At 53.9% G+C, this 25,824-nt stretch overlaps 1 protein-coding gene across 5 annotated transcripts; it reads right to left on the reverse strand.

Annotated features, from left to right (window-relative positions):
* Positions 1-24,521, reverse strand: FBLIM1 (filamin binding LIM protein 1). 5 transcript variants are annotated; one of them, XM_033433024.1, is made up of 9 exons: positions 24,503-24,521; positions 19,692-19,789; positions 18,990-19,259; positions 13,778-13,956; positions 13,099-13,216; positions 10,634-10,803; positions 7,777-7,955; positions 6,839-6,956; positions 1-2,717 (listed from the first exon to the last, which is right to left on the reverse strand). In XM_033433024.1, the coding sequence occupies exons 3-9, from the start codon at positions 19,237-19,239 to the stop codon at positions 2,604-2,606; spliced, it is 1,128 nt and encodes a 375-aa protein (XP_033288915.1). In that variant the 5' UTR covers positions 19,240-19,259; positions 19,692-19,789; positions 24,503-24,521; the 3' UTR covers positions 1-2,603. The 5 variants fall into 5 exon arrangements, 3 of the variants coding, with proteins under 3 accessions (XP_033288915.1, XP_004272482.1, XP_049554509.1); XM_004272434.3 differs by lacking the exon at positions 24,503-24,521 and adding an exon at positions 23,442-23,535; XR_007471887.1 differs by lacking the exon at positions 24,503-24,521 and having other exon boundaries at positions 2,629-2,717; positions 6,839-7,548; positions 19,692-21,676.
* Positions 24,522-25,824: the final 1,303 nt, after the last annotated feature.

The raw sequence follows: 25,824 nt of genomic DNA on the forward strand, positions 1-25,824 counted from the left end.
CACAGCACAAGATGACAATTTAATGACAAGAAAAACCACACCAAACCAAACTTGGCGACTGAGAGAGAAAAGTGTCCCAACAGCTGGGAGCTGCTAGCCCGGCCCTCATCTCTGGGCCTTGGTGAGCTCCAGCCTCACAGAGCACTGTAGGCGTGTCCTGGAGCCCAGCCCCTCTGGGCTAGATACACAAATGGCCAATATCCCTCATCCTGTGAGCAGCTGCTGCTCCCCTACCAAGCACAGCCACAGTGCCACATCCTAGATAGGAGAGAATCAAGCTTCGCAAGCACAGAACGCCCCCGCTTCCCGACAGCACACATCCGGAGCAAAGCCCCGCTTCCTGAAATCCTCCCCAAACCCCTCAATACCTACCCAAGTTCTAGGAGCCCCCCAACTCTCGCCGAGATGCACCCCGCCCCCTGCAGCCAGCACGATAAACCCAACTTTGCGAACCGCGGGCATGTCCCCAGTGGTCTCTGGTTGATGGGCTTCAAAAGGACCGTGGAGGAACGCTGACAGGAGTGATGGCTAAGAACTGCCAGCCAGCACCAGACGGTACAAGGGACTCAAGAGCTTCTCAGAAACCTCACCAGCCCAACACTTCTATCCCAGCAATCTTCTATGATAGATACCAGTATTGCTTCCATTTTAGAGATGAGAAAAGCAAGGCTCAGATGATTAATAACTTGTCCAGGCTGTAGAGCAGCAGAGCCAGGTCTGAGACCGGGGTCACCTGCCTCCAGGTCCAGCGCCCTTTCTGGCCCCGTATCCTTCTCTCCGGAGCTGTGCTCACCAGGCCCAGCGGGTGGTGTCCGAGCTGCAGCGGGCGAGCAACCTCACGGGCAGCGTGGCCCACGTGCAGAGAGCACATCCTGAGGGTGGTGTTGACTCTGCTAAAGGACTTGGTGGCCTTAGAGGGCCTCCTGCAGGGACCACCCTGGTCACCCAGCAGCCACGTCATTGCTGGTGGGTGTGTCCAGGAACAGTGCACCTGTGAGCTGGCCTGGGTAAGTCTTCATTGCTGGGGATGAGAAGGGACAGGAGCTTCTTGACCTGCTGAGAAGAGCCCCAGTTTGGGGGCAGGGGATATAGGCACTTGCTGGACACTCAAGCCACACTGAGCAGATATGCCCAGACATTTTTCTGGTGCTACTATCAAAGGCCAGCATTTACCTAGGTGAGGTCTTAGTTGGAACACAGACAAACTTCGAATCGTTATGCATTTATTTTCATGTATAGCTAGCACATCGACATGTGACTGCATGGATATATTGCTTAGTTAACCTAAGACTAAATCGGTAAGTGAGGAAAAAAAAAAAAAAGGATGTTGAGTTAAAGAAAATATTAAGGAGATAATAGAATAGGAGGTCCTTGTATGATAGAAATTGTGGAGGTATGGGAAGACCTGGAGTGTGCGACTCACTGTTCTAAGCTTCGGGCAAGAAGCTGTGCTCCGGTCTGAAGCCCTTAAGGGGCCCTACAGGGAATCTCTCCCGGTACCTGGAGCCCAGGGCATCCTCCTAGGAGCACATGGTACATCGAGACAGCCCCAGGAAGGAAAGCACATCTTGTTTAATGTGTTCATGTTCTACAAAATGTCTTAGAAGGGACAAAGCAACAAAAATGATTTCCCTTAAAAGAGAAGTAGAATCTTCTAGGTGTGGCCTTGAGAAGGCAGTGGTCACAGGGCAGCCTGGGCTGGAGGGCCCGAGTAGGGGTTGGGGGACACCCCTGTTGCTGTCCTGGAGGAGTGTGTGTGTGTGTGTGTGTGTGCGCGCGCGCGTGTGCACGGCCGTAGTCGAGGCTGCTGCAGGACGAACACTCAGAGCCCCTGTACTCTGCTCCCCAGCATACAACAGGCACTCAATCCATGTCTGTTGAATCACTGTCGCACACAGAAGGAGGCACCGGAAGCCAGGGTGCAGGGGTTGCCGACTTCCTTGGGTGTCAGCATGTCATCCTTCACTCCTGCCTCTGATGTTCAGGTTCATGCCTCGGCCCCATGTCAGCATGACATGTCCCCAGTGTGGGAAGTCCATGGCCATGCCACCAGTAGGTCACAATCTTGTCCATTTATGAACAATGGAAGGCATTTTCTTTTAAGATTCCCACCTCCCCTCCAAAAAATCCAAAGAATGTTTCTCATCACTTAAACTTCAAATTTTAAAAATAGTGCTTTTTAAGGGACTTTGCAGTTTTCCTGAAACAGCTCAGTCCTGCAAGGCAGAGCTGGTCTCAGCACCCCCAGAGCTAACGTGTCACTGCTAGGGACGCAGGGTGCTATCTAGAGACTCACTCCAACTCACCCCTGGAAATGGAGGCCAAGGCCAGTGCTCAAGGGGGGCCAGAGTCGTGGAGATGGGACCCCCAGGCATGACACTCACGGTACGGAAGCCTCCCGGTGCCCAGAGCAGAGAAGGAACAGCTGAGAGTCTAAAGGGCGCTCTCAGCTGGGAGGAGGCCTGGGTCCCGGACACGAGGGGCAGGCCTGCAGGCTGGTCCCTGTGTGGCTCAGAAGGAAAGTGTGCAAGAGCACGTCAGGAAGGGAAACGAGTTGGGGAGGGACCCCGAGAGGGGCTGGTGTGCAACCACGGCCCGTGCTCTCAGCAGCACCCCGCAGCGCTCCGCTTCACGTGGCACGGCTTGCAGAAGAGACGGTTGTTCAGAGGGTAGCAGCCTTGGTCCGTGGGCTCCACAGACAGGAGGATCCTGCAGTCCTGCGGGAACAAGGCACACGTGGATGGACCCCAGGCCTGAGCACAGCGGCACGGAGTCTGCGCAGGTGGAACTCGCCAGCATCCACTGAGGAAATTAACTCAATCAGCTGAGGGCAGAACCGAGGACACTGGGAGAAGAGGGGGCCCTTTGGTGGAGAAGCCCCCTGAGGGATCGTGGCAAGGGCTAGAAGGGCCTTAACACCCTCCCCCTGAGGTCCGGGGAGGGGTGCGGCCTGCCTCAGGTCGCACAGCTGGTTCCAGAGCTGGGAGAGGATGGGGTCTCCAGGCTCAGAGTTCAGGGTTCTTTTTGTTGTTCCACTGCCTGAACAGCTACAACACTAGCACCAACCTTAATATTTCCAATTTTCTAAATCACCAAAAGATTTTAGAATTTGGAGGACGGGGACTTGGGGCCCAAACTGCCAAATTCACCGTTCTGCCACGAGCCCACACCTCCTCTGGGCCTCACTCGGGCACACACGGGAAATAACAGGAACGATGAATGTCCAGAGACCCGGCTCAGGGCACGGCTGGCGTCCCCTGGAAGCTTCACTGATCCGAACAGAGGGGTTGGTCTCCATAGGGACAACTTTGGGGTCACGGGTGCCACCCTGACCCAGCTCGGCCAGCTGGGGAGGACACCCTTGTGTGTCTCTTCCCTGGAACTGCACCTCGAGTGTCTCAAGGGGACTCTGGGCTATTTAGTGCCAGGACCTGTGCTATCCCTAACAGCCAGTTGTGCGGCATTCTGAGAGCACCAAGTGCCAAGCCTAAAGTCCCACAGGGGCACACGTGACCTCTTCTAAATGAGAATCAACCATGACCGAGTCGCACAGTTTGCGAAGGAGCTGTCAGGTGGCAGAAAGCTGCCCAAACCCTGCCCAGAAGAACACGGGGCAGAACCACTCTTCTCATCCTCAGTTTCCTCATCTTAAACGGAGACGGGAACTCCCATATCGAAAGATCATCATTAGGATTAAATAAGGTGAGACGTGCATGAAAGCATTTTATATATTAAAAAATACTAGCCGAGGGCTTCCCTGGTGGCGCGGTGGTTGAGAGTCCGCCTGCCGATGCAGCGGACATGGGTTTGAGCCCTGGTCCGGGAAGATCCCACATGCTGCGGAGCGGCTAGGCCCGCGTGCCACAACCACTGAAGCCCATGTGCCACAACTGCTGAAGCCCGCACACCTAGAGCCCGTGCTCCGCAACAGGAGAAGCCACCGCAATGAGAAGCCCGCGCACCGCAACGAAGAGTAGACCCTGCTCGCCGCAACTAGAGAAAGCCCGTGTGCAGCAACAAAGACTCAACACAGCCATAAATAAAGAAATAAATAAGATACTAGCCAAGTATGAAGGTATTGTTCCCCTTCCAGCAATAGTAAGAAATAACATGGACCACAAAGTAGGCAGGAATGGGGAATTCCCTGGCGGTCCAGTGATTAAGCCTCTGAGCTTCCACTGCAGAGGACACAGGTTCGATCCCTGGTCAGGGAACTAAGATCCCATATGCAGGGCAGTGCAGCCAGAAAAGAAAAAAAAAAGGTAGGCAGGCATGGTGGAGGGAGCGTGGATGGCATCTTGAAACCCATTTCCCTTCCTAGAGAAACAGCACCCACATCTGCTTAGGCCACTGTGGTTGGAGCCTCACAGCCTGAAATACAGCTGGTGGAGTCCAAACTCTGACTCACGGCAGAGGCTGGGTAATGTTCCCAGTAGCCTCAGCCTAGCTGACCAGGGAGGAGCAGGGAGGGCTTATTTGCTCACCAGCCAGGCCCGGGGAAATGCAATCACCACTGGATCTAATGTGGGCTATAGCGATAACAGCACTTGAATTTCACCATTGTTCTTTCAAGATGCGTTATCAGCCGGACTTTGAACCAGAACAAATCAACATAATCATGAAGCAATGTGTCAACTTCTCGACTAAACTCCCTGGTCACCCTCAGCGAAAATGCTTCTTAGTTCTACATATCTGTTTTTATTATTATTATTATTATTTTAATTTTGGCTGCATCACGAGGCTTGTGGGATCTCAGTTCCCTGACCAGGGATTGAACCCAGGCCATGGCAGTGAAAGCGTCAAATCCTAACTACTAGACTACCAGAGAACTCCCTACATATCTGTTTAAATGTGAGTAAATAAATGTTTGGAATCACTCACTGGCTGATTAAGAGATTTACTCTGTTACAAACTATTACAGATAGGATAGATAAACAACAAGGTCCTGTTGTATAGCACAGGGAACTATATTCAGTACCCTGTAATACACCATAATGGAAAAGAATATGAAAAAGAATATATATATGTATAACTGAATCACTTTGCTGTACACCAGAAACTAACACAGCATTGTAAATCAACTATACTTCAATTAGAAAATAGAAGGAAAGAAAGAAAAAAAGACTTGCTCTGGAGTCCCCACTTAGGTGACACCTTTGTCACCATCACCAGAGAAGACAGAAACATCAGTGACATGCAGGTGACAGGAAGAGGTAGGGGAGGGCTCTTACAGCCTCCCCAGCAGGACTGACTATATAATTTGCAGGGTTCAGGGAAAAATGAAAATGCAGAATCCCTTATTCAAAAATGAAGAATTAGGGCTTCCCTGGTGGCGCAGTGGTTGAGAGTCCACCTGCCGATGCAGGGGACACGAGTTCATGCCCCGGTCCAGGAGGATCCCACATGCCGTGGAGCGGCTGGGCCCGTGAGCCATGGCCACTGAGCCTGCGCGTCCGGAGCCTGTGCTCCGCAACGGGAGAGGCCACAACAGTGAGAGGCCCGCGTACCGCAAAAAAAAAAAAAGAGTGTTGAATTAGACAGACTCTCAAGTTCTTTCAGAGGCTGCATGTCCTGTTTACCACTGTGCTCGTCAGTGCCAGGCACAGAGTAGGTGCTTGGTATGAACTATAGAATGAATGTGTGAAGAACGCACTATAGTGAGAGGCCCGCATACCGCAAAAAAAAAAAAGAAGGATTAAATGAAAATGACAGCAGAGCTTCAAAGCAAGCACAGGACCCTTCTGAGTGTGGGGCCTGTGCGACTCCCCAGGCATTTCTTGCTGCACCAGCTTCTAACCAGCCTCCCCACCTCAGCCTCCCCACTCCCTGCAGCCTGAAGTCCAGACTCATTCGTTTGGCACAGGGGGCCCTTTCCTTCTCTCTGGCCTCACTGTTACCACACCATCCAGCACTCTACACTCCAGACACACCTCGAAACTTCTACTTCCTCCAGTTCTTCAGGCTGTTTGTGCCACAGTAGGATTTCACAGGCCCATGCCTCCTTTTGGACTTCATTTCCCCTCTCTGAATACATGGCAAACTCCTACTCAACCTGCAAAACCCAGGTTAAGCACTGCCTCCTCTAAGAGTGCCTTTGATTGCACCAGCCCTGATCACTTGATCACTGCCTTCTTTGTCCCAACGCTGATTTATACATGCTCTTTCTTAGCACCTGAAAAGGACATCTGTGGTGTGGGTCTGCCCAGCATCCCTTTCTTCTTTCCAGTGGTTGTATCAATCCCAATCTGTTTCATACAGTCCTACCTGCCTGGCCCCAGAGGTTATCAATCATAGCCCCTGGTCACTGATTGGTCTAGAAGGGGCATGTGACCCATGTTGGGTGAATCAGAGGCCTTCTTGAGACTGAACGGGATCCCTGGATGGGGTTTCTAAGTTGGAAGGATATAAACCTGAGCCAACCATGGCCACACACCGTACCCCCTGCCCCACAGAGGATGCCAGCCCACAGGAAGAGAAAATGAAGCAAACACACAAGAAAGGCAGAACCGAGAGATGGAGAGAGAGCCTTATGATACCATTTGATGTCATCAGTGATATCACCATGAAGAGCCTTCCCGTTAAGATCCCCTTTCTTGCGGAAAGCAGGTTGAGTTTGGTTTCTATCATTAACTCAAAGAGTTCTGATTAATAGAGCATATTTGTAATTATTTTCATTTTCATTTGTCTCTGCTATTGGATGGTGAGCCATCTGAGAGCAGAGCCCCAGCCTGGACTTGTCCTGGCCGAGGGCCTGGCACACAGCAGGCTTTCAACAGGGTTTGTCCGGTGATTGAACAGGATTGATTGCATCTTATTAAATCAGCGCTGCTCCACTCACCTCACACCTGTAGCAATTCTCATGGAAGTTTCTTCCCATGCACTCGATTTTGAAGGCATCCTTCCCGTCTCGGGGGATGATGGGATTCTCACAGATGCTGCACACAGGGGCGAATTTCCTAGAGGGAAAGAAACTCATGCTCAGGAGGCGTTCACGTCGACAACCACAGAAATTAGCTGTCAGAACGCGGGCCAGCTCTGGTTCACCTCCCAGAGCTATTTCAGACCCGTTGCTATCTAACTACACCTGGAGCTACGACCACAAATGCCTATTTCTTCCTGGCAGGAGCGGATGGAGAGACCTGTGTGATTAGACCCTGCTTCCCAGGGTATAATTAGCTCAAGGCAAGTAAGTGATGGGAACATTAGAATTTAAGAAAGCAGGGGGGCACCCATTGCATTTGTCTTGTATTATAGGTCACTGCTTTTTCTTCTTTCCATTTTTACTAGGCACACCTGTCTCTCCCCTTGGGCAGCAAGCAACTCGAGGGCAGGGATGGGGCCCTGCAGATGTGTGTTGCTACCACTCCATATGGCTCCAGCTCTGAGGGGAGGCACTGCGGTCTGGGGTTTGAGAGCAAGGCCTGGATATCAGGTCAGTGGGGGTTGAATCGCAGCTTCCATACTTACGATCGGGGAGACTTTAGGTACTTATGTACTGCATGCCTCAGTTTCCACATTTGCTAAAACAGAACCTTTAATAGTGCCTGCCTGTAAGACAGTTTTGAGATTAAATGGCTTAAACCCAAGGGGAATTGCTCAAAAAGTGTCAGCTGCAAGCAGGTGCTAAGTCAAACACAGGGTATGTGGAACAGGCAGTCCTGGATTCTGCAGGCCAGCTCTGACCCAGCCCCCAGCACTCAGGCTCGACTCCTCCATCCCGCCTGAGCCCCACCCTGTCCTCCGTGCCCCATGCAGTGCACAGACCCCCTCTTGTACCTGTAGAAATCGTCCAGGCAGTACACCTCATTCTGACTGTCCAGGGCAAAGCTCTCATCCCCGATGCACCGGGCGCAGGTCACACACGTGAAGCAGGTGGGGTGGAAGGCCTGGTCCAAGGCCCTGATGATGTGCTCCCGGACCACCTCGCCACACCTGCCACACTTCTCCAGGGTGTCCTGGGACAGAGGGCCACTGCCTCAGAGCCATCCCGTGGGTGTGCCCACTCCAAGCCACAAGGGGCATCAGACTGGCTACCCACAGGGGCCCGGAAGGCAGAGATACGGGAGAGGTGCTCACATTCATGCAATTGGCCTGGAACTACTACCCCCAAACCTCCACATTGCTTAGAGGGGATCGAGTTTGGCACTATATCCCTGGTGTACAGTCAGGAATCCTGCCATGAAGCTATGACTGCATTTTTTTTTTTGTTACTAGGAAATGCTTGAGGCCAGGGTCCATAAGGGCCCATAGGAGAAATTTCTCTAAAACTTCAGAGTCAATAAAAGGCATTCCCAGAGGAATTGCTGTGCTTTTTATTTTATGGACGATAAACCTTGACACTTATTACCCTTTTCCATTTGGCCACTTGGAAGCTCACAGTCCAATTCCATGCTCCACTTTTAGGATGAGTACAGGGGTCTTTCATTCACATATTTTTGGGGTACTAACTGTCTACCTTGATTTTCCTCTGTTTTATCTATTTATTTTATATCTCATGGTATTGTATGTATCCTCTAAAATTTTTTTTTTATGTTACTGTGGTAAGAATACCTAATATGAGATCTATCCTCTTAACAACGAAGTTTTTTTTGTTTTGTGTTTTTGTTTTTTTTTGCGGTACGTGGGCCTCTCACTGTTGTGGCCTCTCCCGTTGCGGAGCACAGGCTCCGGATGCACAGGCTCAGCGGCTATGGTTCACGGGCCCAGCCGCTCCATGGCATGTGGGATCTTCCCGGACTGGGGGACGAACCCGTGTCCCCTGCATCGGCAGGCGGACTCTCAACCACTGCGCCACCTGGGAAGCCCAACAACAAAGTTTTATGTGTACAACATTATTATTATTTTTTGGCCGCACCGTGCAGCATGCGGAACTTCCCCGACTAGGGACTGAACCCATGCCCGCTGCAGTGGAAGCACGGAGTTTTAACCAGTGGACTACCAGGGAAATCGTACAACATTATTATTGACTACAGGTATATGTGCATTCTTATAAGCTGCCTCAAATCCTTTCTGGAATGAGGAGGGATGAGAGAGAGAGAGACAGAGAGAGAGAGACGGAGAGAAAGAGAGAGGAGAAAGAAAGGTGTAGGTATCACTGAGGCAGAACACAGGGCCTCTTGCTAACCCATCCACCTTTTCCCCTACATGTCTCTTCCCCTTCCTGTTCATCTTAACCTGATTTCCTCTGGACAGATACGTTTGGTGGGGGCAGCATTTCTCCCTGCTTCCCGTCCCTCACCATCCTGGGGGCAGCCCTTGTCTCACCAGCACACTGCTGAAGCCCCTCCTGGCTGCTCCCAGCTCTAAGCCCACCCTCACCCCTTCTTCGCCTCAGTGTCTCACCCCTGCCTGGCTCCAAGCTGGGAAAGAGCGTAAGGACACCCCCCACTGTCATGCTGATGGGGTCCGAGGGTCAGGGTGGGGTGGCCTGGCTCCTTTCTCCTTCCACAGCACCTTACTGCCTGGGATCGGATCATTTTGAGTTTTCTAAATAGTCCCGACTCCACATATTCTAACACCTTAAATCAGTAGTTTTCAGACTTCAGTGTGTATCAGAATCACCTGAGAGACTTGTGAAAAATGCAGATTGCCAGGTGCTACCAATCTATAAGGACAAGGTGAGAGCCACTGTACCCCCAGGTGATGCATATGTGGGAGTTCTGTACACTACCTGGAAAAACGCCACCACACGCCACAGGAGAGTTAGCAATTCCAACACCTTGGCATCCAAACTAGCTCTCTCAGACTGTCTTTGGTACCCAGAGATGCCCCGTCACACCGTGCACTGGAACCTTGTGGCTCTAGGTGAGGGAGCAGCAAGACCATGGGCAGGAGGGGACTTCCCTGGTGGTCCAGTGGTTTGGACGCAGTGCTTTCACTGCCGAGGGCCTAGGTTCAGTCCCTGGTTGGGGAACTAAGATACCGCAAGCCGCGTGGCATGGACAAAAATAAATAAATAAATAACCACGGGCAGGGTTCAGAACCAGACAGCCCTGGGGTGACAGTGTAAAAGGCTGGATGATGCCCCCAAAGATATCTGGATCCTAAGCCCTGGAGTCTGTGACCATCTTGCATGGCAAAAGAGACTTTGCAGATGTGACTGAGTTAAGGATCTTGGGATGGGGAGATTATCCTGGGTTATCTAGGTGGGCCGCAAATGTCATCGCAAGTATCTTTACAAGAGGGAGGCAGAGGGAGATTTGACACAGAAGGAAAAGAGATACTGATGCAAGATGCCACACTGCTGAGTTGGAAGATGGACGAAGGAACCAAGAAATATGGCTTTAGAAGCTGGAAAAGGCAAGGAAATGGACTTTCCCCTAGAGCCTCTGGAGGGAGCAAAACTCTTTGGTTTTGACTCAGTGAAACTGATTTTGGACTTCGAACCTCCAGAACCATAAGAGGATAAATGTGTACTGTTTGAAGGCACCGAGTTTGTGGTCATGCGTTACGGCAGCCACGGGGAACAAACACACCTTGGCTGAGTTCCTTCTCCCTGAGCCTCAATTTCCTCATCTGTAAAATGGGTCACTAGTGCCTATCTCCCCAGATTGTTGTGGAGAAAGAGATGATACCACATCTTCCAGGTGTCCAGCTCAGTGCCAGGCACCTGGGGAACTGCCCTGGGGCTTACCTGGTAGCAGGGTTCACAGAGGGGCCGCCCATCCTTCTGGTAGAAGCTCTGTCCGGCCAGCTGGCGGCGGCAGATACGGCACGTGAAGCACTGGGCGTGGTACTGCCTATTCATGGCCTCCACAGCCAGCTCTTGAGGGGACACGGTCTTGTGGCAGAAGGCACAGACGTCTGGGGTAGAGGATATACAGGCCATGACCCGCCCAGCCTGGGAGAACTGTACCCAGTCGCCACCCAGAACCAGCCCGGAGTGCCAGGTCTCTGTCTGAAACCGCCGGGTGTTATAAATGCAGCCTCAGCTCATGGGCAGGGTCATGATGGGCATTAAGAAGGAAGGTGGGGGGCCTTCCGTGGCAGCATAGTGGTTAAGAATCTGCCTGCCAGTGCAGGATACACGGGTTCCAGCCCTGGTCCGGGAAGATCCCACATGCCGCGGAGCAACTAAGCCTGTGCGCCACAACTACTGAGCCTGCGCTCTAGAGCCCGCGAGCCACAACTACTGAAGCCCGTGCGCCTAGAGCCCGTGCTTCGCAACAAGAGAAGCCACCTCAATGAGAAGCCCGCGCACCGCAACAAAGAGTAGCCCCGCTGGCCACAACTGGAGAAAGCCCGCGCGCAACAACGAAGACCCAATGCAGCCAAAAATAAATAAATGAATAAATAAATAAATAAAAGAAGGAAGGTGGGGGACCTTCCCTGGTGGCACAGTGGTTAAGACTCCGCCTGCCAATGCAGGGGACACAGGTTTGAGCCCTGGTCCAGGAGGATCCCACATGCCGCAGAGCAGCTAAGCCCGTGCGCCACAACTACTGAGCCTGCGTGCCACAACTACTGAAGCCCATGCACCTAGAGCCCGAGCTCCGCAACACGAGAAGCCACCGCAATGAGAAGCCCACTCACAGCAAAGAGCTTGAGCTCATTAATAATAATTAATAAATAAATAAAACCTTACTTTAAAAAAAAATGAAAAAGAAGGAAGGTGGGGAATTCCCTTGCAGGCCAGTGGTTAGGACTCCATGCTTTCACTGCCAAGGGCCCGAGTTCAATCCCTGGTTCCCTGGTTAGGGAACTAGGATCCCACAAGCAGCGTGGCCAAAAAAAAAAAGGCAAAGGGTCTTTAAAAAGCTAAAATCAAGACACATAGTGTGGGACGTCCCTGGTGGTCAGTGGTAAAGAATCCGCCTTCCAATGCAGGGGACACGGTGAGTTCAATCCCTGGTCAGGGAACTAAGATCCCACATGCCGCGGGGGAACTAAGCCCACGGCCACAACTACTGAGCTCGCGCGCCTCAACAAGAGAGCCCGCATGCCACAAACTACAGAGCGCATGCACTCTGGAACCCGCGTGCCACAATTACAGAGCCCCGCGTGCCCTGGAGCCTGCGCGCCACAACTAGAAAGAAGAAGAAGAAAAAAAGAAACACATAGCATTAGGACAACTGGGTTGCCATCTGCAAAAAAGTCAAAAGAGGGATCTCTGTTGTGACACCTTACACCCAGATAATACCAAACGTATCAAAGATCTAAATGTGAAAAGGGAAACCATAAGAACACTGGAAGAAACCAGAGGAGAATTATTTTACAACCCTGGACTAGAGAAGGCCTTGGTACCTGGTAGGCACTTAATAGCCATTTATTAAATAAGTAACACACGGTGCTGGAGAGTCTGTGGGCAGACGGGCACTCCGACACTGTTGGTGGGAATGTAGATCTGGATGACCAAGAAAAACAACGTGGCAAAACTATCACAGTGCTTCCTCTTCTAGGAATTTATCTCACAAACTTGCACACAAGCAAAATGATGAGGTGCAAGGCGATTCACTCAGCATTACCACCTGAGCACCTGTCCACAGGCAACTAGTTAAATCCCTGTGGTCGGGTCCTGCTAAGGAATACTACACAGCTGTGGAAAAGAACAAGGAGCCTCTTTATGTTCTGATGTGGAGTGAGCTCTACGACTACAAAGGAATGAGAGCAAAGTGCAAAACAGCACAGAGCTTGCTACTACTTGTGGGGAAATGGGGGAAGGATATATCTGTATCTGCTTGCATATGCGTAAGATATCTCTGAAAGGTGATGCACAAGGTATTAACAGGTTGTCTATCTGGAAGGAAACTAGATGATACAGGGATGCGGAAGGGGAAAGACTTTTCAGTGTGCCCTTTTGTGCTTTTTATTTTGTACTATGTAAGGGTGTTATGTATTCAAAAAATTATATAGTGAAAAAACTTAGGGCATTTTTGCTATCATGGCAAATGTTGCTGATCAATATTTAAATGGACTTTAGTTATAAAGGAAAAAAGGTCAATGCAATAAAAATAAAATTGATGCACAACTATAAGGCCCATCACCATACTGTGAGCTGGGACAGTGGTCCCTGCTCTCCTGGTTCCCCCCGGAAGCTCATGCTGGCCGCACGAGGGCCCCTGGGGGTCACACACAGTCCTTCCGTCCCTGTGCCCATACCTGTGGAGGCCTCTCTCTCGGGGAAGCCGACAGGCTCCTCTGGGGGAGGCGGCAGCTCCTCTTCTGTGGGTCTGAGATGATTGGGCCGAGGCTGCAGGGGAGGCCCCTCCACGAGGGGCTGCGGGGATAGAAGGGGAGGAGTCACCCAGTGGGGACCGCACACAGCCCTCTCAGCTCTGCTCCTCATGTGGTGGCACCACGCGCAATTAGCCCCTTTGTACAGAGGCAGAAACTGAGGCCAGATCTCCCAGCTCCTTGCCCTGGGTTCCTTCACCCAGGGAAGTAGCTTCCTTCAAAGCTACTTCCCTCTGCTTCTAAGGAATCTCCTGGAATCAGGGTTTCCCTTGGCCTGGAACCTCTCCCATTTCTACAACGCCTCTGTTAAGGGCAGAGGATTAAATATGGGTTTTCGATGCAGCATAAGGGATTTAGGTTAGACACAGCGGAATGCCGTCCTCAGAGATGAAGGGGGCACTTAGCGGGGGGAAGGGTGTGGCACCCCTTCTCCAAGGACCTTGAAAACCACGTCTAATTTTTACCAGCCTGAAAGAGTTTTGAAGAGGGACTGCCCTCAAGTAGGAGGAGGGACCAAACAACCTCTAGGCCTAGAACCCCGAAAGGCCCCGACCTTCCCTCCCCAACCCACGGGGCTCCGTCAGGGACCAAGGGTTGGCAGTACCTGCGGCGGGGGTGGGGGCAGCTGCTCTAAGTCTGAAATGAGTGACACCCCCATCGGGGCAGGGGGCTCCTCGTCGGGAGGCAGGTACACTGGAGGGGGGGGCGGCGGCGGAGGTGGGAGGAGGTCCAGGTCGGGGAGTGTGTCCTCGCCATCCAGGGGAGGAGGAGGAAGCGAACATCCTGCAACCAGAAGGGGAGGGTGGGTTGGCCAGAGTCTCTGCAGGTGCACAGAGGAGGTGACACTTGCCCAGGAGGCCGTGCAGCATGGTGGCTAAAGGCTCAGGTTCAGGGTCACCCGGACCTGGGTTCCATCTCTGACTCTGCCACTGACTTGCTGTGTGTCCTTCGGCATGAAACAATCTCTCTGAGCCTCAGTCTGCTCAGTTGGAACATGGGTCTCAGTCGCTTAGGGTTGTTAACGAGGATTAGATGAAATGATGCAGGTGAGGGCTTGGCACGGTGGCTGGCACGTGGCACAGGCTCAGAAAACGGTAGCCACCAAAGCCCTTCCTAGCAGAGCCTCCCCCACCCGGGTGCCAGGGCGCCTGTGCGGATGCAAGCTAAACTAACCCCCAAGACTGTGGCTCCCAAGGTGTGGCTCCTGGACCAGCAGCATGGCACCACCTGGGACTCTGTTAGAAACACAACTTCTCGGCCTGCCATGCAGCTGCACAATCAGAAACTTTGGGCTGGCTCCCAGTCATGGGGTGTTTAAAAAGCCCTCCAGGTGATGCTGATGCCACTCAAGGGTGGGAACCACCACCTAGTTAAATGATAGAGTCAGACTATTAGGTGTTGAAAGTATCAAGCGGACAGTTGGTGGCGAACTTTCCAAAGGAAAGGTCCAGCTGTCGTCACCTGAAGCCACCAATTAACCTCAGCGGACATCAGGAGTCTTCTGACTCGTGTTATGTATAGGAAGGGATGGACACCATTGATGAAATGTCCTTATTAAAAGAAAAACAGGGCTTCCCTGGTGGCGCAGTGGTTGAGAGTCCGCCTGCCGATGCAGGGGACACGGGTTCGTGCTCCAGTCCGGGAAGATCTCACATGCCGCGGAGCGGCTGGGCCCGTGAGCCATGGCCATTGAGCCTGCGCGTCCAGAGCCTGTGCTCCGCAACGGGAGAGGCCACAGCAGTGAGAGGCCCGCGTACCGCAAAAAAAAAAAAAAAACAAAAAAAAAAACCCAAAACATAAAAAAAAACCCAACTCAAACCAATCAGGTTTCTAGAGTTAACTCCATTTATAATAAATTTGGAAAACAGAGGGGCAAGTTGGATGAGACCACGGGGAGGCAAAGGGACAAATCAGGGTGTGGGACATTCTACAGAAACGGACCCTGTTTCTGCAAGAAGTTAATGGCATGGGAGAGACCAAGAGAGGAGATGTCCCTAGAATTAAGAGACCTAAGAAAAATGACCGTATATAATGTATATATCTGTGCTGTCCAGTACAGAAGCCACCAGCCACATGTGGCTGTTGAGATGTGCTGGAAAACTTAGTACTAAGAAACAACGTGAGGGGCTTCCCTGGTGGCGCAGTGGTTGAGAGTCCGCCTGCCGATGCAGGGGACACGGGTTCATGCCCCGGTCCGGGAAGATCCCACATGCCGCGAAGCAGCTGGGCCCGTGAGCCATGGCCACTGAGCCTGTGCGTCCGGAGCCTGTGCTCCGCAACGGGAGAGGCCACAACAGTGAGAGGCCCACATACCGCAAAAAAAAAAAAAATTTTGATAATGATTACGTGCTGATAATATATTTTATATATTGGGTTGCATAATATATATCATTAAAAGTAATATCATGTATTTCTTTTCACTTTTTTCAGAGTGGATGCTAGAAGATTCTTAATTACATAGGAGGCTCGCATTTGTGACTTGCATGATGCTTTTATCGGCCAGCACTGCTATGGACCTTATTTGGATTCTGATTCAAAGGATTAATCATCTCATTTAATTCTCCTCATTTTGTAGACAGGAAAAGCTAAATATTCCACTGAATGATACAGCTCAAAAGAAATACAAGACACAATCCATTCCTCTACAATCCAACAGTGAAAAGGCATTTTTTGACAGTTTAGGGATAATTAACTATGGATAGACTATTAGATAATCTAAGGCATTCCTGTTGACTTTGTTACGCATTGTTTGGCCTTGGGGTTATGTAAGAGAAAGGCCATACTTAGAGATGCACCCTGAAGAATGTGGGGCTGAAGTGACTTGATTACTGGCATTTCCTTTTAAATACTTCACGAAGGAAAAGAAAAAAAGGAACCGATGAAACAAAGGTAGCCAAATCTTGGTAACTGTTGAAACTGGATGTGGGGTATACAGGGCTCCTTGTACTGTTTTCCCTACTTCTGTGTATGTTTAAAAGTTTCATTAAACAATAACAACCCAACAGCAAACACACACATACACACAGAGGACAGGAGTGGCATGGCGTGGGGCGATGGCGGGTGAGGAGGTGGCCTCCACCCTATCTGCCAGCCAGCGGGTGCCCCCGGCAGGGAGGGAGGAGGCGGGTGGAGGATCTCCTCCATCCAGGAACACTCACTATACTGTAATCCCACCTCTGCAGGCTGCCCTGACAAGGGGCTGTCCAGCTCCCTGGGGAGTGGCAACTGGGCAACTCGGGAGAGAAGCCGCAGCGCAGGGCTGTGCCCACTGCCACACTCAAGGGGAGTGCTATTAATAGCGCCCCGGGATAGAGGGCATGGAGGCACTCTACCCACCTCCTGTCATGGGGGCCCAAGGTAGGCCAGGCTCCAGCGAGGTCAGACCGCCCTAGACACCCTGGGAGAGCAGACAGAGAATGTTCAAGGCCCTGCCGCCTAAAGACCTGGGCTCTGGTCCCATTCCCTGCATGTTCGCTGGGGCACCTCTCTGGGTTCAGGTTTCCCACCCATTTGACAAAGGTAAGAACCCCTCTGCCCAAGGGCTATACAGATGCGAAGCTTGCTCTAGACCCGTGAGTCTGCCTCAGAATCGCCTGGGGGCTTGTCCAAACGCAGGTGGCTGGGCCCACCCCAGCGCTTCTGCTTCAGCAGGTTTGGGGTAAGCTCTGGGAATTGACCTTTTTGGAATTGCGTTTTGAATTTACACTAGAATTTACATTTCCTGGGTGATACCGACACTTCGGGTTCAAAGGCCACACTTTGAGAACTACTCTTCTCTTCCGAAAGTCTAACCTATTAACGCCTTTGGACTGGAACAGTCGTTCTCAAAGTGTGGTCCCCAGACCAGAGCATCAGCCTTACCTGGAAACATGTGAGGAATGCAAATTCTCGGGCTCCACCGCAGACCTGCTGAATCAGGAAGGCCCAGGGTAGGGCCCAGCTGGCTGTGTTAGAACAAGCCCCCAGGGGATGCTGACGCTGCTGAAGTGTGAGACTCTGCCCTACGTGAGCTGACTGAATCGGGAACCAGGTCAGGAAGAGACAGCAGGAGAGCTGAGGCCTCTCCCAGGACCTGCCTGAGGTTCTCGACATTCAGCTGTGAAGGGTGGGCAGGAATTCAAGAGAGAGATGGGGGGGATTTCTGCCAGGATGAAAGGGCTCAAGAAATGCTGGTGGATTCCTAAGGGAACAAGCATAGGTGAGGTGTCCGATGACAGCCTGCTGCAGAGCTGGCTTTGAGCAGAAGGCAGACCCCCAGGGCTCACCTCTGTGTTCTGCAGTCAGGCCAGACTCATGACCGCTGCTCACCTAGAACTTATCTCACCCCAGCGGGCCTGAACCCCAAGATTCCCCGTGCTCTGTGTTTGCCAAATTGGCCAGCAACATGCCTGACCAGCTACCGTAAGGCCATCCCACCCGAGGAAGGTCTGGTCTGGTTTTGCTACCACAAAACCTGCTCCCTGGATCTTCTGCCTGTAATTCCAATACCCCATGAAAATGTCCAGGAAAGTTTGGCATTTGGGCAACTAAACTGTATTTCCTAGGCTCCCTCTCCTACCCAGAAGGGCCATAATTTTTTTTCCCCCATTGGATCAATGTCCTGACGTGTGAATTTTGGTCATCATGGTCCTGCTTCTCCTGTACAGAGAAGCAGCAGGAGGAGGTTGTTCTTGGCACGTGTGGTTAGGAAGGAAAGATCAGTTTAGGAGGCTGCGTCATAATGAAGAAGCATGTTACACGAATATTCATGGACTCTCATGTGTATCCACGTGTGGTCCCTTCTCCCATCTGTTTGTGGCTTCCCATAATTGGCGCTTCCCATTGGCCTCTAGGTGGTTTCCATGGTGATGGATGCACAAGGCTGCCTTAGCCTCGCTCTGAGGACTTCGGGGCGTTCACCTGCCTTCCCGGGCTGGCCTCTCGCACTAAGCGTCTCAGTGCCTCCTTGTTCGAGCTGGTGCCCTATCAGACGAGGAGCCACCTCGGGCCCCTAGGCTGTCATCCTTCCTTGCTTCTACCCAACAGTTGAGATTTCACATCACATACGTGACCAAATTTCCATCTTCCAGAGGAAGAAACTGAGGCCCAGAGTGAGGAAACAGCTTGCCTAAGACCACACAGCAAGTGAATGGCAGAGCGCAAGAGAAAACAAAACTATCTTTCAGGTCCTTCAACGTGTCAAATCCATTCCTGCCTCAGGGCCTTTGCACTTACTGTTCCCATTTCCCCGTCTAGCTCCACTCTGTCATTTAGGTCTTAACTGAGCTGAGATGTTACCTTCTTTGAGAAGCCATCCTGAGCACCCCATAAAAAGCTGTACCTCCCCAGCTCTTCACTGTGTTCTATTCTAGTAGAGTGTTTGTGTCTTCCTGATGTTATATTTTATGTTTTTATTATCTCTGTTTCCCCCACCAGGAGGTAAGTTTCATGCAGGCTGAAAACCTCTCTTTTCACATTCCCAGTGCCTGGCCCAGAATAATAACAGTGGGTATTTAGCACTTTCTACATGGCAGGCTGGGCTCAACACTTTACATATGTATTAACTCATCTAATCCTCACAAGGGCCCTTTGAGGTGGGTACTATCATTATCTCTATTTTACAGATTAGGAAGCTGAGGAACAGAGAGGTTAAGTGGCCTGCCAATGTCACACAGTCAAGAAGCGGAGAAGCCAGGATTCGAACCCAGGCAGGAAGGTTCCAGAGGCTGCCTGGGACACAGTAGGTGCTCAGCGAATGACCTCAGAGCCTGCCATTTCCTCCCCACCTTGGTGATGCCTCTCACCAGGTCTCCCACCCACCACCCTCGCCCTCTTACCTCCACTGGAGAGCTGATGTGGAACAGCTGGCACTGGGGCTGCAGCCCTGCCGGGGGGTGTCCAAGAACGGAGCCTCCCCGCAGAGCCGGCCCCGGGTGCCTTCGTGGGAGCAGGAGACTCCCGGGGGCAGCCAGGCCGGGCCTCACAAGCTGCCCGCCTCACCTCCTCAACCACAGCCTCATCTCGACGTGGAGGTGCCAGGGTGATAAAGACAGATGAGGCGACCCTCTTCTCAGGCTTTGAGGCCATTGCTTCAGCTTCTGGTGGGGCTGGGGACAGAGTGAGGCGCAGGCTTGGGCAGGGTTCAGGGCATGGCAGGGGCGGGGCAGAGGTGCTCCACCTGGGCACGCAGACACCCCCAGGGCAGGGAGCCTCTCCCCTCCCAACAAGACAGGAGCAGCCACTCCACAGTGCCAGCGCCCCACCCAGCCACGGAAGGGGCTGCGGATGTCCCACAGGGAAGGGCAGGTGCCCACCAGGTGGCTTGGCCACAGGGTGGGACCCGGCAGTCCTGAATACCCCTCCCCCAGACCTACACACCTGGAGGAGCAGAGGGCAGCCCTGCCCTGCTCACCTCACAAATGATTAATTTCCCTCCTCTACGGGAGCGTGAGGGAGGGGCCGCTCCTGCAGCTCCCCACTCCCAGGGCAGCTGACTGCCCGTCCCAGCCCAGGGCCACACCCCAAGTGAACTCCCTCACCTGGGATCTGGATTTTGCTGGGAAAGGTGATGTCCCCAACGTTCAGGCCAGCTCCACAGTGGGCGGGAAACAGTGTGACTCTCGTCAGAACATCAGGGCTGGATTCCAGGAAGCAAAGGGGACAGAAGAACAATCAGCTACCATTTACCAAGCCCTATTCTGTGCCAGCAGGGCCCTAAACACTTTCTGTTCATTAACTCACAGATCCTCCCACCGCTGCGGGGAGAGGCACTATTACCGCACAATCACGTGCCCATCTTACAGATGAGGAAACCCAGGTGAAGAGGTGGAAGTCACTTGTTCAGGGTCATGCAGCAGCAGACCTGGGATCTGAACACAGAGCCCATGCTCTTGGCCACTTGGCTATTCCGCCCTCTCCCGGCCCAGCTCACAAACCAGCATCATTTTCTCCGCCATCAGAGTCCACATCCAATCAAGTCTTGAATGTATGGCCAGAATGTCTCACTCAGTCTCATCTCCAAGATCACAGCCCTGGTTCAGGCACAGGGGTGAGGGTGCCTCAATGATCTCCAAACCTGCCTCCTACCCTGTCTCTGGAGTGATCTTTCTGGAGCATAAATCTGTTTCTCCTCTAGTCAAAAGCCTTCCACGGCTCCCTACTACCTTCAAGATAAAGTCTAAATTTCCCTGGCCTCAACCTATTTTTGACCACCCTGGACCACGCACGGTTCCTGGACCATCTTTCTCCCTTACTTGCTCTGGCATGTTTCCACCACCTGTTTTTCCTCTCCTCCCTGCTGCAGAATTTCAGTTTTTCCTTAGAAGCCTAGAGCAAACATCACCTCCTCCATGAAGCCTCCCCTGATTCCCGACTCCAGGGCGATTGTCTATTCCACAGGGCAATGACAGCTGACTCACCATCACCATGTCTGCCCCCCCCAACTGACAAGTGACCTCATCTACCTTCAGTTGTGTCTGTGATATCTGTGTGACCCAAGTCCGGCTCACAGTAGACATCAAAGCATGGATCTGGGAGCAGGGTGGCATCCCCACCGGGGAGAGTCCATTTTCCTTCTCTCAGGTGGTTCCTGCAGAGAGTAGGCTCCAGAGCTAGGGATGAGGTGGGGTCATGGGCTGGGGTGAGTCGACCACACTCAGCTCAGGACTGTGCCCTTTTTCTATCTTACTTTCTATATGGGCCACGCCGACATGGCCCCAGAGCCCGGCCCATAGATTCATGGGGAGGAGAGTAAAGAGGGACCCAAAGAGTGAACCTGGAGAGGTGGGGCTGGGTGGGTTGGGGGTGAGGCCCCAAGGGACCCTAACGTAGACTTGGAGCCCAAGTGGCCACTCAAAGGCTTCCCTCCACTGGCCACCGTGGGCTCTCTTGGAGACTGATGGAGAATAATAATAACAAAAACAACAACACACGCTCCTAAATTCCTTTTAAATTCGTTTGTGTTTGGTTAAAACGTGCAGGTCGTTCTGATAAGAAACCTGAATAAGAAACCAATATATGAATAAAGCTTTAAAAGTTCTTTTAAAGTACTTCTCTTTTGTTTGTTTTGTAAGTGATGTTTGAAAGTACATCTGCTTCTGTTGGCTGTCCTCGACTTCAATTTCATACTTCGTTACAAGTTTAAGAATCTGTTTTTGCAAACAACTTTCAGAGTGCATTTAACCTTTAAATGCAAGAAACAGCAAGGGCACTCACTGATAAAGTGCTCGCCCTGTGCCAGGCACTATGAAGAGTGCCTTCCCAGCCTCAAAAGTCACCTAATTCTCAACACAGCCTGCGTTATGTCCCCACTTTATAGATGAGGCCAGGTGAGGCCCCAAGCAAGAGGTTGCAGACTTGGAATTCTAACAGGGCACCATCCAACCTGGAAGTCCAGGGGGTATCCTTGAGCCTGAGAGGACACACTTTTTCTTCCCTGGATGGCTAGGGGTGGGGGGGAGGGGTGGGGCAAAATTCCCAGGCCTGTTCTTACCCCAGGGTGGCCCAGTCCAGACCAGTTATCTGATGGTCAGCATATCCTGGGCTCATCCCCAGAGACAGCTGAGGATGCCTCCTCTGCCTCCCTCCCCTCCTGCCCTGAACCCCACTCCATCCCGGCCCACCCCCACCGGGAAATCAGATCTGCTGGTTTCTCAGAAAATGTCTAAGGCGAACGTCCCAGCACTGAGACCAGATGTTCACAGCTGGGCAGCACTCCCCCACCCCCATCCCTCCCCTGCGGTTCCGGCAGGGACTTCAGGCCCCAGGGGAAGAGGCCGGGCTAGGGATTTTCAAAGCCCAGTCAGTCAGCCCCGGGGAACGAAAGGGAGCCTCGGCTTCCCCCTGGTCCCACTGCCCCCCAGGTCAACCTAGTGTGGGCTGTGGGTGAGAGAGCTCCCTGTGGGGCAGCCTCCCCGCCAGCCCAGCCCAGGGGACCCTCAGCAGCCACCCTTCCTCCCCCAGAGGGCGAATCTGAGATCCAGCTGGGTAAGCGGAGAAAGTGGAAACAAAGGGAAGGAAAGTCATTTCCTGTCAAGAGGAAGGAAGGAGGCTGAGATCCAGCCACCCACCCAGCCGGGCTTTTCGACTGCGGCCCAGGGCAGGGCCCAGGCTGGCTGAGCCGGAGGGCCTCCAGGGGTGGGGTAGTCTACCCCACCTCACCCCTGCTGCCACACTGTCCCCTGTAACGCTCCTTCTAACCCCCTCCAGAACCCTCTGGAACTACCTTTAAGCTGTAGCCTAGGCTTGAGCTAAACTTTGCTGGAGGTGGGAGTGAGACTGAGCCCCACGGCCCCTGCAGGGGACCTTGCAGCCTGGCACAGGAGGTCCCTCTTCCTTTCCCCCACCCCAGGGAAGCAGAGGAGGCACAAAGGGCTGAGTTCACCCTGGGCCCCCTCCTTCCTGCTGGGCGACCCTGAGCAGGTCACTGAACCTCTCTGGGCCTCAGTTTTTTCATAGAGTGAGAAGAATGAGGTCTTTCTGGAAGGGTGGCTGAGAGGATAAAAGGAGAGGGGTACTCAAAATCTTGATACTTGGTAGGTGCCAAGAGAAAGCTAACTGGTTATTCAGCCCCAGAGGGGGAGGAGGAGCCCCTGGGGGGCCTGCGAGGACCAGGACTTAGCTTCCATCATTATGAAGAGCAGGGATCTGGGTGCTGCCCACCCTCTTCCCGGGGTCCTCAGATCCAGGCTGCAGGAGGACCCAGGCCAGGATGCCCCAGGCACACACCTTGGGGATCGCCCAGTCCCACCCCTTCCCAGCACCCGAGAGGATCTGAGGCCCAGAGAGGGGCAGCACTGCGGCCTCTCTTTCCCCTCGCCTGACCCTGGCTGGGTAAAGGGGCCAGGAGCACCCCGGAGCTCCGGAAACCCAGCGCCCTCTAGCAAGCAGCCCGGCGGGCCGGCCGGCCGGGTCACTGTGGGGCGCTGCCGGGGACTTTAATTCGATCCATGTGCGGGACGCTGTCCTCTTTGTGCGGGAGCTTCCGCCCTGCCCGTCCCTGCTCTCCGCGTGCCGCTCCCGGGCAGGGACCTCAGCCTTCCCCCCAAGAACTGCCCTCCCTCCACTCGGAGGACAGAGACCGAGGGACTGAGACAGAAGGACAGAGCCCGCGGCCCCTCGTCCCGCGGGTCCCCTCCGGGAGCGACGGGGCTGGGGTCCCGGCTGGGGGGCTGGGGTCCCGGCTGGGGAGCAGAGTGGGCGCCGGCCGAGGGCTGCCCGTGCTGTCACCTGTCTGTCGCCGGGGCGGGGACGGAAGGACAGGACCCCCACCCCACCCCCGCCCCGCTTACCTCGGCCGCCCGCGCCCCCGGCGGCTCCGGTCGGTCACCCGATCGAGCAGAACCGGGAGCGGCGCGGCGCCTCCCGCCCCTCCGCCCTCCCCGCCCCCTCGGCTCCCTCCGCCCCGCCGCCCCGGCCGTCTTACCATAAAAGGTGAAGCTTGGGGGAGGGGGCCCGGGATTCCCGCCGGGCGGAAGCGGCCCCTACCTGCCCCCCCACCTGCCCGGCCGCGCCCCGCGCCGCCCCCTCCCCGCTCCCTTTGTTCCCTCGACCACTCCTCCCTTCCCCTCGACCCAGGCCTGGAGGGTGGGAGGCCTCCTCCGCTGCCCACCCTCCTCATCCTTTGTGAACCCAGAGTGGTCCTTCCCCTCCCCCTCCCCCAGTCACCTGGGTTGGTGGTTCCACCAGTTTGGCCTGGGATCTCCCAAGGTCTTAAGAATCAGGTGGATCTGGATTGAATCATGTGACCCTAGGCAGTCACTCCACCTTCCTGGGCCTCAGTTTCTTCGCCTCTGAAATGGGGGTAATGACCTGTCTGGGCCCTTAAGCCCTCTGCAGGTGGGTCCTAGAGTCTTGGGGGGACAGGCTCCTCCAGGAGGCCTGGTCGACAGGGCCCAGCTGGCAATCAGGTCACCCGGTTTGCCACCCTGCGCCCTGTACCTGACCCCCTCCCGCCTCCTGCACCCCCATCCCCCAAACGTGGAATGGGGAGGGAGAAGCCGAGGCTGGGCTCTGGGGCAGGAGATGGAGCCTGGATGGGCCGCCTGAGTCCCTGGAGGCCCAGGGAACATTGCTGGGAAAAGGAATCTGGGTCTGATTCAGAGGCAAACAGATTGTTCTTTTGATTAAAGCCACAGTGGCTGAGGCCAGAGGAGCGCGGGACCCGGCGCCATCTGTGGGGCGGCCAGGCAGGGTCCGGCTCCCCTCTGCGGGCCCAAAGCTGGAGTCGTGCTGGCGGGGAGGGCTCCGGGGCTGCTCTTGTGGGGCCCACACTCATGGGGGTTGGGGGGGACCTGGACACCAAGTCCCACGCTCTTCCTTCTCATCCCGCCTCCTTAAATCCCTCACCTACGTTTTGTCACCGCTCCTGTCCCCCTTGTCATCCCTTTTTTCATTCGATCCTCTCAGCCACTCTACAAGAACAACAGTAATCACAGTAGCTGCCGTTTATAGGGGCTTTCTATCTGATGCTCGGCCTACAGACCTTTCCATTTAATCCCCGGGAGAGCCCTATGGGAAAGGGCTGATTATCCCTGCTTCACAGACAAGAAACTGAGGCCCACAGAGGCTCAAGGTCACACAAGAGGCAAGTGGCAGAGCTGGATTCAAACCCAGACCAGCGGGTGCCCCCGGGCACAGATGTTGCCCAGGGGCTGGTGCAGCTGCTGCCCTTCAAGATGGGAAGAGAGGTGACTCCCTCGCTTTTTGGCAGAGGGGGACTCACACTCAAGGCTGCCTGAGCCCCTGCTCAGGCTCATTCTCCAGCTTGGTAAGGTCACTTCCCTTTGCAGCACTGCTCAGAGCAAGACCCCGATGCCTTCCCCCAGGAGGAAGGAGGGAGTCACTGGACGCCAGCCACAGGAAGGACCCTAAGGAGGAAGTGCGAGCCAGGGGTTTTCAGACACTTTCAGCCATAGAACCCCCTTTTGAAGTGCTTTGTGACCCAGAAGCTTAGTTAAAACAAAAATGGAGCTGCCCTCCCTCTCCTCCACGATACACCCCTGAGCCTCCTACCGCACCTCCAGGTGGGACAAGGAGGCACCGAAGGGTTGATCTGAAGCCTTTTCTAAGGTCCCAGCGATTCCACCTAGGAGCCAGGCCTCCCACACCTGCTCTGGGCTAAGACTGGCTTGGGAAGGGAGAAGGTCCAAGGGGTATGTGAGGCCCAGCTGCCACCACTTACCGGCTGTCCAACACCCCTGGTCGCTTGTCCCACCTCTGCCGCTGCTCCAGGGTGGAGAGGAACGTCCCGGACAAAAGACACCCGCACCAGCCCTGGTGTCGGTGTCACCTTAGCAGGTGCCCGGCTTCCTGCAATGGAAACCCAGGAAGTGCGCTGGATGAGAACACACGCCCTTTGTCTGCCAGCTCAGAGGCCCTGCTCCCGTCCTCCTGTCCTGCCAGGCTCGGGCAGCTTTCTGCCAAGCCCCTGAGCAAGGGGGCTCAATCTTCTATTAGGGTCGTGGCAGCTGAGACCCTGGGTGGCAGGGAAGGGGTGGGAGACAGGGGCAAGGTCCAGGGCAGTGGGGACATTTGCTGCTGTCCAGTGTGCTGGGGAACACGGCACCTACTGCCCACAGAGCAGTCGGACACCTACTGTGTCCTCAGCTGGCTTGTGGGATCTCAGTTCCCCGACCAGGGATTGAACCCCAGGCCCTGGCAGTCAGTGAAAGC

The sequence above is a fragment of the Orcinus orca genome, chromosome 1, assembly GCF_937001465.1.
Source record: "Orcinus orca chromosome 1, mOrcOrc1.1, whole genome shotgun sequence".
Lineage (NCBI taxonomy): Eukaryota > Metazoa > Chordata > Mammalia > Artiodactyla > Delphinidae > Orcinus > Orcinus orca.

Bases quoted from the DNA above. Each gene is read 5' to 3' on its own strand.
- FBLIM1 (XM_033433024.1), bottom strand. From the start codon at position 19,239: ATGGCCTCAAAGCCTGAGAAGAGGGTCGCCTCATCTGTCTTTATCACC. The intron at 13,217-13,777 runs GTACTGCCAACC...CTATCCCCGCAG, and splicing joins TGCCCCCACCCCCGCCGCAG to CCCCTCGTGGAGGGGCCTCC. The intron at 7,956-10,633 runs GTAAGCCCCAGG...CCTCTGTCCCAG, and splicing joins TCTGTGAACCCTGCTACCAG to GACACCCTGGAGAAGTGTGG.